Genomic DNA, 12359 nt, shown 5'->3' with positions numbered 1-12359 from the left:
TGAAAGGGTAAGATCGGGTATAGAGTTCTAGTCCCACAGTACCACCATACACCTGCTCGTGGACAAGAAAAGTCTTAAAAGTTAAGGTGAATTACATTGGGACAAGTTTCCTAAAAAACAGGGATTTTTAACTCTTTTTCTTACCAAACATGTCTCAAATATAGAGTATGTGTCCTAAATACTGGAGGTACCGTTGCACCTTTAGGTAAATCAGGGAATAGTAAGCTAAGGGATTGGCAACTTTTATCAGAATTCTTTTTGGTATCTTGAAGCATTATTAGCATACACATAATTCCATTGTTGTTTACAAAATTCAAAAGAAAGGGATTAGCTTGGGGTTCTGGACAGGAGAAGGAACAAACATAGCAATCAGATACATTCAAAATCATCAGATACATTCAAAATCAGATACGTTTTAACTTTAAGTGGCAAACTGTATCCAATCCGTGTGACATCAATATACTATGCAACAGTTTGTCAAGGATAGCAGTCTGAGACAGGATAAACACAACAAAAGTCCAACTGTAGGTTTCAGTAAAGGGAATAAGCCTGGGCTGTAGGGAAGAAGAGATTAGTCCGAATCTGGAGCCTCCTCTTTAACGAGAAGTTTTATCCCTTTCTTGGAAGCAATCATGTCCCGCTCCTTACGGCTCTTCAACTGTTCATGCTGCTTGATTTTCTCCATCTGTTGCTGGGGAATGTAATCCTGGAGCTCTAAGGCATCGTGGATTATCTTAATGAACTGATATCGTTGTCGGTCACGCACCTGCAGTGTGAAAATCTCTCCATCAGAGGCGGTGACCCTCTTCTTGTGATTCTCAGGGGCCGCCGCAGCTTGGGACACATCTAGAATCGCCCGCTTGCTAGGTTTCAAATTGCTCGCTTTTCCTTGCATTCTTGTGTCAGAGATGTCTCCTAATTTTGAGGCAGGTACTTCGCTGAGGAAAGCAGGAAGTCAGGAAGTGGGAGCTTGTAGCTTGACTGCAATTACGGGTATAGTATGATATCCTATTTTCAATGCTTTAGGGTTTTCTGAATCAATTTTCTGAATATTTTCTGAATCGCTACCCCCCCCCCCCCCTTCTGTCTTGCAATTCATGGGAAGGGCAAGACACCGATGTTATAGCAGATTAAACAAGTAATAAGCTCAGGCCTTTAATAGGTATAAACATTCATTAGATATATAAGCGATTTTTATACAGGTAGGAATGTAATAGAAAAAATAAAATCGTTGAGAAAGTCCATAAGGTGTGGTCCCAAAATGTTAGCAGCAAGACCATTAGCACCAGATTGTTCTCAGATATTACGTTTCATACAGTTCTAGTTAAAAGAGTATATCATAATTCATATACATATCCCAGTTCAAATACATCCACATATATGCACTTAAAACAAACCTGTTTACCAACTTATAGTGTACTGTCTGGACATGCAGCCTATTCTAGCATGTACTCCTGCCATGGGAGTAATCACAAGAGGTACTGTTAAACAGTGCATAAAACTTGCACATGGGCAGATAATAACTCTACAAATTATTTATTTGAGCATCTCTGTAACCTTTCACATACGATCTTTCCCTGCAATTCAAAATATAAATTTAAAATCTATATCATGGTAGTTTTCCCTTCTTTGGATAACTGGAGGTAAGCCTTTGCTTAAAATCATTAGATAGGCACATTACAATTATGGAGATGCAAAGTAGGAAAATAAAATTACATCAGTATCCAATTAATAACTGTAGAAATTAAGGGAAAATAAAGTTATAAACTTGTCCTAAGAAAACTAATTAATAGCTTGCATAACAGATGAAATTAGGGTACCAAGTAATCAGAGAAGTGCACCGTTTCCCCATTTATACAAAACAAGGCTGAGAGAAGACACAGGAAGTAAGAGAAAAGTGTAATATTCTAACTGTTAAAAAATGAGTATCAAAATTGTAGATATGTGATTTAGAAGCATCCCTCTTGTGGCTGAAATAAGGAGGAAAACAATAGCTATTTGGAAGGTAGGGGAAAAAAAGGGTTCAAATTCAGGTAATATAAAATAATAAATTGTGAAAGTTTGTACTCAGATAATGGTCCCAAATAAGAAAGCTAACAATGTATCTCTTATGTGGTGAAAGAGAAAGCATTTTAAACAACTTAGGGCAAACTAGGTAATTGCCTAAAAAAGTTCTGGATCAGCACAAAACATTTTCATTCTAGGGGTATAAAAAAATTAACTTCCTAAATCTGAACATAGATCTAGAGTCACTTTTTTTCTAGGGGACAATTTCTGTAGAATCTCAGTTACATGGGGTACAATAACACAGATATTAGCAAAACTCACATAGATCAGGCAAGAAATACAGTAACATATATAGTTCTCTGCAATTTTTCTGAGCAAATTTGGAAATTAGAGATTATATTAAATATAAATCACATCCTTCTGAAGCTATCATGAATTGGGCCCTGAAACATGAAAGCAGCATGCAGGAGTGAGATGGAAAGCAAAAAGCAGCTAATGTATCTCCAAAAATCAAGTTCCAATTTTGATACCTCCATTTGGGCTTAAATAACAGTTGATAAAGGAGGTAAGGAGACAACAATTTATTAAGTATAGGGAAGACAGAGGATGTTCCTAAGGCAGTTGCCCTAAGCGAAAGAATTTCCCTAGAATACCACACCAAAACCCAAGGATATAAGCACAAATCTTATTAGCATAAGTACATGACAATATATAAGACAACAAAAGTGCCCCTTCAGTCCTATAACTCGGTTATTCACAAAATACAGACAATTTGCATAGGGGAAAACACTTTAAAGATAGCCAAGATTCTTACAAAAATTATTTCCTTCCCTGTATAAATTAAATACATTTCAAAAAATGTCATTCACATTAGTATTTCTGGATAATTAACCTTAACACCTAAATGATGTATATGCGTCCCATATCATATCTTTTCTCAGCCTCCAAAGTAGAATAGAGTAGAATATAAATTACAATATAACTTAAAATCTTTTATGCTTTCCTCATTACATCTGTTTCCTGTCACTAAAGAAACAGGAAGTGAACAGTAAACCACACAGAAGCAAGCAAACTTAAATTACAAGATACTTTCTTTTCAGCAATACTCAGGAACCTTCACTTATTATCAAAGGTATGTGAAGATTGACCTCCATTGTAGCATATTTCAAACAATAGACATTAATTCTATAATTCTATAACTTTCAACCATAATAATAATTGACTGAAAACTCAAAAGTGTCTATTTATTTTATGCTGCGACAGAGATCAAGTACTTCCTCATTTCTAATATAAGCAGAATGACAACACAAAACTCCATTCACACATAACAGATAAACACTTAAGTTATTGAGAGACCTCTTTTTTCATGTCTTTCCTTGTACCTAAATAATTTCCCCATAATGTAGTCTTAACAGCTAACAGAAGACATATATATAAACAGGACACGGTTTGCAGACATAAAAGTTTGAGCAAACTTTTAAATTTAATCGGGCTGAGTACTCAAGTTTTGCTTCCTCTGCATAAAATTATTCATTATTCCCCTTAAAGAACACAATTTAGAACAGTTATCAGAAGTCCCCAGTCATATCGTTCTCTATTTCTTGCATTGCACTTGCAATACTGGGTAGACAGTTACAGTGCCATATGGCCACTAAGAATTTCCTCTAGCAACCCTCCTGTGCCCCTTTTGTTTTCCATCTTATAAAGCACTGTAATCAAGTTATATAAAAATATATTTCCTTAATCTGTACAATTAATTTGTCAAAGGCCGTATCAGATGATTTGGTTCTGATTTGAGATTAATTAGGTCAGGATATACTTTTTAGTATCCTACAGCAGTGCCGCAGGGTAATAATTTAATATAATCTGAAGGTAGAGGATTTTCGTAAGGCAGCGGTTCAAGTGGGGCTGTGGCTATAAGTGGAGGAGAGGGGTATTTAAGTCGGGCAAGAACTTGGAATCTGTCTCTCTATCTCCTACCAAAATCCATTTATTGATTTGAAATTAATTTTTTTTAAAGATAGTCTGATAAAAAAAAAAACCTAAAACAGGACAGCAAAGGTCAGATTGTTTTTTATTCCATTTATTGTACCACTTAGCACAAATATTAATAATATCCCTCTTCTCATTGGGGAAATAATTAATAAAAAGATCTAACAGCATAGCCATTCATAAACAAAAATGTATCGCTATATAATATTAAAATAAAGTTCTATTACCACTCTTTGGCCAAAAATGCCTGTCGGTGTGTCAGGTTATCCTGCGATCGATTCTGAACACAATTACTGAGCTATGCAGTAATCTCGCAACCCAAAAACTGGATGCGTCAGAGTGGCTCATCCAGAGTCTCGCAGCTGACTCTGGATTAAATCACTATCACTACAAAGGGGTTCAGTTGACCAGGAAATCCAAAGTCCAAGTAACTGAATCCAGCATCCCGAATTAAGCGTCCTCCCTGGGGACTCTTGTTATAAAAAATGAAATCATTCTATGTATGTACTGTACCTTATGCTTACCTTAGAGAAATGCATGGTAGAATTAGTTAGGCCTTACTGCTGAATAGAGTAAAGAAAAGGTCATTCATAGGCCATGACTGTAATTCACTAGCTCGTTAGCAAGGAAATAGATTGAGCCTTATCTAAGGGGCCAGTAGAGGGAGAAGCAAAGAAATGTTTATGGTGACCAGAAAGTTCTGCAGCTGTGGAAACTTACTAGAAGCTGTGGTCATCACATTGGTATGCTTTAATGAGCTAGAAGCAGTGGCGTAGCAAGGGGGGGGGGGCGGAGCAGGTGTCAGCACAAGGGGGGGGCATGCTCCACTGCTCCCGCAGCTTCCAGGCACCCCCCCCCGGCACCCAAAATCCGCCCCCCCATGGGCGCCTTGTAGAACCCTCTTCCTCCTTCCTTCCCGCCCTCGGCAGCCCTCCTCCTCCTCCTCCTCTCCGCCCCCCCTCCGTATCATAACCTTTTACTTCCCGTAGTGGCAGCGACATCAGTTACATACGAAGAAGACTGCATGCTCCCTTCCAGCTTCAGCTTCTCCCTTCGCTCTTCACACAGTGAGTGTCCTGCCTTCGCGATGACGCATTTCCTGTTTCCACGAAGGCGGGACACTCACTGTGTGAAGAGCGAAGGGAGAAGCTGAAGCCAGAAGGGAGCCTGCAGTGCCTTCTTCGTAACGGAACTGACGCCGCTGCCACCACGGGAAGTAAAAGGTTATGATATGGGGGGGGGGGGCAGAGAGGAGGAGGAGGGCTGCCATGGGCGGGAAGGAAGGAACAGAGAGGGCAGGAGAGAGAGGAGAATGCTGGACATGGATGGGAGGGGAGAGCAGGGGGAGAGAACAGATTGCTGGACATGGGTGAGAGAAGGGGAGGGCATGGGTGAGAGAAGGGATCGCTGGAGGGGAGGGCAGGGGAGGAGAATTGCTGAATGTGGGTGGATGGATGGAGGGGAGGGCAGGAAGGAACGGAGAGGAGGGCTGTGGGGGAGCTGAAGGAGGGCAGGGAGAATCCTGGACATGGATGGGAGGGGAGGGCATGGGGAGAGAAGAGATCACTGGAGGGGAGGGCAGGGGAGAGAGGAGAATTGCTGGTGGATGGATGGAGGGGGCAGGGGAGAGAGGAAATTTGCTGGATATGGATGAATGAATGGGGGCAGGGGAGAGAGGAAATTTGAAGGATATGGGTGGATGGAGGAGACGGCAGGAGAGAATGGAAAGTTCCTGGACATAGATGGAGAATTGCTGGATATGGATGGATGAATGGGGGCAGGGGAGAGAGGAAATTTGAAGGATATGGGTGGATGGAGGAGACGGCAGGGGAGAATGGAGAGTTGTTGGACATGGATGGATGGAGGGGAGGAAAGTCAGGAAGGAAATGCACATGGATGGAAGAGAGAAGAGAGGAGAAATGTTGGACAAGGATGGAGGGAAGGAAAGACAAAGGAAGGAGATGTACATGGAGAGAAGGCAGATCCTAGATGGAAGGGGCATGGAGAGAGGGCAGACTTTGGATGGAGGGGACAGGAGAGAGAGGGCAGACACTGGATGGCAGGGAGAGAGAGAGAAGGCAGGTGCTGGATAGAAGGAAGACAGTGAAAAGAAGATGAGGAAAGCAGAAACCAGAGACAACAAACTGCAAGTAAAATATATATTTTTATTTTTTTGCTTTAGGATAAAGTAGTATTGTAGCTGTGTTAATAAATAGAACATGGAAATAAGGTAATTTTTATTGGACTAATTTTAATATATTTTGACTAACTTTCGGAGAACAAAACCCCCTTCCTCAGGCCAGGATAGGATATTGTAAAATCACTATACTGTACTGATCTGATCTGAGGAAGGAGGTTTTGGTCTCTGAAAGCTAAATGTATTAGTGGTGGTATTTTATTTTCTGTTTCTGTGGTGTTGCATTGTATGCTCAGTCTGGCCTCTTGGGGGTTCAGTTTAATTTTTGTCTAAATAGAAAGTTTGATTACTTATTCTATAGTGGTTTAGGGTTTATCTGTGTTTGTGAAAAAGACACGGCTTTCAGTTGGCATTGACTGTGCAGGATCGACGATCTGTACTATTCTGTCTGGTTACGTTTTACAATAGGTGAATTGATGTTCTAGTGCTCACTGTAGTGTTTAAGATGCTTTCCTTTTCCTTATGTGACTCGTAGAAATTACTGCTTATGGTATGGTAAAATTGTTCTAGAGATCCTGAGTGTTTTGTATTCTCGGTATGCCTAGTACTGGATTTGGGGGGGGGGGGGGGGGGGGGGGTTAAAAAATGACCGGCCCCGGGTGTCAACTACCCTAGCTACGCCACTGGCTAGAAGTCTACTTATCTCTTTCGAGAAACATAACTTCAAAGGTGACTTGGAGCTATAGAAGTGATATATAGTTGTAGTAAGAAGTGATTGCTTTTTACCTCATTAAAACTTAGTTACAAAATAGACACCTGTTGGTTGTTAGATAGCAAGTTCTTTGTCTATTTAAGTCAGCATTTGAGAGTTTTTAGCCAGACTGCATCAGGATTTCTACCCTGATGGTTTGTCTCTCTGTGCGCAAAGATCTAATAAAGCTGCAGAATTTGCTCAGAGTCCTGAGAGTGTGCTTTTCTTTGGGGAGAGATTCTGATTTTCCTAACAACTCTCAGAACAACTTATCACACCCATAAAACTCACATCACTTTTCACACATAAACTTTCTCGTAAGGAGTGCAATGGGGCACTGGAATCCCCCCTTCACGCATCAAATAACACGTAAGGTGTGCAATGGGGCAGTAACCCCCCCCCCCCCCCCATGATCAAATTTGGAAATGCAGTCAAATTAACCTTCACGTAAGGAGTGCAATGGGGAATTGGAATTCCCCCTTCACGCGTTAAAGAACACGTAAGATGTGCAGTGGGGCAGTAAAACCCCTCCTTCACAATCAGGGTACAAAAACAGGTAAGGGGTACAATAGGTAATTACAACCCCCCTTCACTCTGATAAATTTAATATTCCAATCATGTCTATTTTAAAATTGTATAGCTATATCCCTCACTTGTTGGTTATCATTCACAGTTCTCATGATGTCAAACATGAAACTATTGACTCTACTGAAGATGAATCACTTTCCCCCATAGCTCCAGTAAAAGATATCATGCCTAGTTTCCCGTACAGGCCACCAATGTTTTTAGGGTTCTTTATACTCCTTCCCAAATCTTTATGTACCCCCAACCCACAATTTGGAGAGACAAAAGACACCAAGGCTGCGTCTTGTGAAAGCAATCAGTTACTTTATTTTCCCTACTTACCAAATACAAATACAATCAGTAATTGCTTTTGGGAGAGAGACACTGCTGCATAGAAATGCTGTCTGCGTCCAACATCTCCACAGAAGTAGGAAATACAATCACTTATATATTCTCATTAAGGTAACAAGTTATGCATGGGTAATATGGCAATAATCAAACTTACTGGATATGGTCATACTTGTCTGCAAAGCTTATTTGCCATCCAAATGTTATTGCAGATTCATCATGTTATAGCATTTTTACTTAACATCAGCAAAGTCATCCTGAATTGCAAAATCATCTTCCTTGTAACCATATTTGTGTTTCTCCATCCACCTGCTTCCGTAGTTACTAGAGGTTAACAAAAAATTCCCCTTAGATTAGCAAAGTTATAAACCATATTCTCCTACAAAGCATTTTTCTATTATTTCTCCATGTCAGCTTATTTTGCTCTTTCATAAGCAAAAAGGACATGAGATTCTTTTTTTTATATAGTTTAATTTCTTTTATTGGTGTTCAGTACAGAAATACACAAGAGCTCACAACATAGTAACAGACAGCAATAAGAAGCAAAACCAGAGCTCAGCCTAACAGTGCCGTAGCGAGGGCTAATGGCACCCGGGGCGGGTCGCCGCTGCGCACCCCCCCCCCCCCACAAAGATGTGGGTATAGTGGGTTTTGGGGGGGATTGGAGGGCTCACATTTACCACTACAAGTGTAACAGGTAGGGGGGGATGGGCCTGGGTCCGCCTGCTTGAAGTCCACTGCACCCACAAAAACTGCTCCAGGGACCTGTATACTGCTGCGATGGACCTGAGTATGACATTTGAGGCTGGCATAGAGGCTGGCAACAAAAGTTTTTAAAGTTGTTTTTTTGAGGGTGGGAGGGGGTTAGTGACCACTGGGGGGGGGGGGGTCAGGGGAGGTGATCCCCGATTCCCTCCGGTGGTCATCTGGTCAGTTCGGGCACTTTTTTTGGGACTTGGACCTGAAAAAAAAGGGCCCAAATAAAGTGGACCAAATTCTCGCCAGGGACAGCTTTCTTTTTTCCATTATCGGCTGAGGGCGCCCATCACTTAAGCACGCCCCAGCACGCCCCTGTCCCGCCTTTGCTACCCTTCCGACACGCCCCCGGGAACTTTGGCTGGCTCTGCGACAGAAAGCAGTTGGAGCCAGCCAAAATCGGCTTTCGATTATACGATTTGGCCGGCTTCATGAGATGGCCAGCCATCTCCCGATTTGTTTCGGAAGATGGCTGGCGATGTCCTTCGAAAATAAGCTGGATAGTGGAATTAGAAAACATACAGAGATAGGCAATGGAAATGATAAAGAGATGGGATGACTTCCCTATGAAGAAAGACTAAAGGCGCTAGAGCTCTTCAACTTAGAGAAGAGATGGCTGAGTGGAGATATGATAGAGGTCTATAAAATACTGAGTGGTATGGAATGGGTAAAAGTGAATCGCTTGTGTATTCTTTCCAAAAATACTAAGACTAGGGGCCACGAAATGAAGCTACTAAGTAGTAAATTTAAAACGAACAGGAGAAAATATTTCTTCACTCAGTGTGTAATTAAACTCTGGAATTCGTTGCTAGATAATGTGGTAGGAGCAGTTAGCTTAGCAGGGTTTAAAAAAGGTTTAGATAATTTCCTAAAAGAAAAGTCCATAAGCCATTATTAACATGGACTTGGGAAAATCCACTGCTTATTTCTAGGATAAGCAGCATAAAATCTGTTTTACTGTTCTGGGATCTTGCCAGGTACTTGTAACCTGGATTGGCCACTATTGGAAACAAGATACTGGGCTTGATAGACTTTTGGTCTGTCCTACTATGGCAATGCTTATGTTCTTATGTTCTAGGTTCTTAGTCTCTCTTTCTTTCTCTCTCTCTCTCTCTCTCTCACAATATTGTCCCAACCGATACTCTTCATGGGCCTTAGTTCTAGTTAAGCCCAAACACTGTGGCAAATGATGCTATCTGAGGTCCCATTTGGACACACACCATGTTCATATACTTTAGGAATAGTCTGCAAGATTCTCTCCTTTCTTGACAGTCTTATTTCCACATATAATCAACTCCTGGAGGCTGACTGAACAGACACAGTTCTGCTGCTTTTGCTTTTTCTCTCTCTCTTTGTATCATTGCTGGGAGGTCCTCTCTCAGGGCTGCTTCCTAGAGGCTTCTTTACTCGGGGTCTCTCACTACTCTTTTGGAGACCTCTTTCTTCAGGAACTCCCTGATCTGTTCTGCTTCAGGGCAGAGGCGTAGCTAGACAACAGATTTTGGGTGGGCCTAGGCAAGAAGTGGGTAGGCACCAAGTGTTCTCTTCCCCTCCCCCCCCCCACCAAAAAAATATCTCAGCTGGCGGGAAAACGCGTCTTTCCACCTTGGCAGTCTGCAGCAGGCATGCATTGAAAACTGAGCATGCGCAGGTGCTGGTATCATGGAGAGTAGCATTTTCATTACCAGCAGGGGGAAGTTTTCAACTGGCGGAGCTTGGGATCCCCACCAGCTACTGCTAAATGTGTGCTATTGTTGGGTGGGCCTGAGCTCTAAGTGGATGGGCCCTGGCCCACCCAGGCCCACCTGTGGCTACGCCACTGCTTCAGGGCATTTAACCAAGTCCCTGCCTGAGCCCCTCCCTCTGACTCAGCAGGTGTAACTCCATCTACCCTAAGGTGGCTCACTCTCTCTCTTAGTGAGGGAGTGATCCTTTGGAAACCTGGCCACATACCATCACCCACTCCCTCATATGGAGGTAAAGAATATATTGGGGAACTGGGCAGAGGTACCCAGACAAGTGAGACAGCTGTACTAGGAATTACAGGTATCAGGTAGTGTTAAACTGGGACTGCTGGAGCAGCATAATGAGAACAGGCAGGTGTCAGGATTGCAGGAGGTCAAAATTATTGCTGGACATACTTATATTAATATGAAATCAATTTGACATATTAAACCAGCTTCTGACCTCTGATAAACTCCCCTCTCCCCTTCAGGAACCATTGAGGATGAAATGGACCAAATGGTGCTCAGAGAGGCCTGATAGCCCTTTGGTTTCTCAATTACCCCTGATTAACATACCTTTTGTTCCATCTGGGAGCAGGGCTTCAGAGCAACCAAAGCCAGACAGTGAGGCTCCATGACTAGTAACTTCAAACAGGACAACCTGTGAAAGTTGTCACCTTTCCTGACTTCAGAAAGTATCTGGAGTTCTGTAAAGAAAATAACTGGGAAAGAGAGAAGTTTTTGATCTCTCTGCTCCTGTTCCCTCTCAGTTCTTATTAGGTATAAAGCAAAGCTCACTAGGGCTCTCTCTCTCTCTGGGGTAGATGCATCAAGCAAACGTAAAAAAATCAGAAACGTAAAAACCTTTACCGAATCTCAAATAACGAAGCATGCTCCAAACACACAGCCCCAAAAAGTTTGGTGCGGTATTGCAAACCCTGATTCCCGAAAGTTTCGCTAATGTGCCGTAGCAGCGTACGGAACGCATGCGCACTGGTCCATTCGGAAAGCGTGTGTTGTAGGCGTGGCTGTCGCACGCCTGTGATGTCATAGGCGTGCGTCGACAGTGTAAAAGAATCATATTCGCCGCACTGTTTTTTTTTAATCACAGGTTCCTGCCGAGTACTAGCGGAGCTGATTTCACGCAGCTTTTCCTGAGATTGAGATTTTCAATCTGTAAGTGTGAAATATTGTTAGCAAAAATTCTGCTGTTCATCCCATTTAACAGTTTTTAACGTCTTTTCCTCCTTCTGTTTTAAACTTTTTTTTTAGGTGTTATTTGTGTGCTTCTTCATTGTTTCTTACACGTGTTAATATTTGGGTAAGAAGTGATTTTCATGTCATCCTATTGCTGTTAGGTACTCCGATTTATCCTTTTCGGTGTGTGTGTGGTGTGTGGACGTGGTGTGTGGCTACCTTTTTGTTGTTTTCACCTTTCTGGTTTCCAGTTCTCATTTCAATCGGTGTGGCAGGGTGGTGGCGGGTTGATAAGTGTTCAATTTCAAGCTCTTAACTTCTCCTAAATTTTATGTCTCTGGAAGCAATGGAGGATAATGTCTCGTGGCGTGAGGAACAGGAGACAGTTGGCAGTGAGGGGCATGGTAAGCGGAAGTGTGCTCCAAAATTTACGGAAGAAGAGCTGGAGGTGTTGGTTTGTGGTGTATGTGCCAAATTTGGGAGGCTTTTTAAGAAGGGCAGGCTGACGGTTGGACAAAAGAACAAGATATGGCGTAACATCGTGGCAGAGGTGAATGCTCTCGGTGTGCGTGTGCACAGTGTACAGCAATGTAAGCACCTTAGGCACGACTTCAGGGGCATGGTGAAAGTTAAGGCACAGCGGAAGTGGGAACATGCAAGGGGTACAGGGGGTGGTCCTCCATGTGATGTGGAGCTGACCCCCCTGGAGGATGCTGTGTTGTCCACCCTTGGTCAGGCGCAGGTTGTCGGACTTCCTGCTGGTGGCGACACGTCGGAGGATGCCAGTGGTGTGCTGGAAGGTGAGTATATTGTTGCGCAAGCAATGGGATATGTGTGTGTTTGACAACTTCCGTTGTGGACTGTTTAGGTCAACCTCGTCTCT

The 12359-nt window shown here is 42.5% G+C and overlaps 1 protein-coding gene across 1 annotated transcript; it reads right to left on the bottom strand.

Annotated features, from left to right (window-relative positions):
- Positions 1–542: 542 nt before the first annotated feature.
- LOC115479333 (cellular tumor antigen p53-like) lies at positions 543–8049 on the bottom strand. Its single transcript, XM_030217206.1, has 2 exons — positions 7957–8049; positions 543–938 (listed from the first exon to the last, which is right to left on the bottom strand). Exon 2 carries the CDS (start codon positions 893–895, stop codon positions 572–574), a length of 324 nt encoding a protein of 107 aa, XP_030073066.1. The 5' UTR covers positions 896–938; positions 7957–8049; the 3' UTR covers positions 543–571.
- Between the last annotated feature and the right edge of the window lie 4310 nt (positions 8050–12359).

The sequence above is a fragment of the Microcaecilia unicolor genome, chromosome 10, assembly GCF_901765095.1.
Source record: "Microcaecilia unicolor chromosome 10, aMicUni1.1, whole genome shotgun sequence".
Classification (NCBI taxonomy): Eukaryota; Metazoa; Chordata; class Amphibia; order Gymnophiona; family Siphonopidae; genus Microcaecilia; species Microcaecilia unicolor.
The sequence above is the reverse complement of the archived record's forward strand: the minus strand, read 5'-3'. Positions and strand labels throughout refer to the sequence as shown.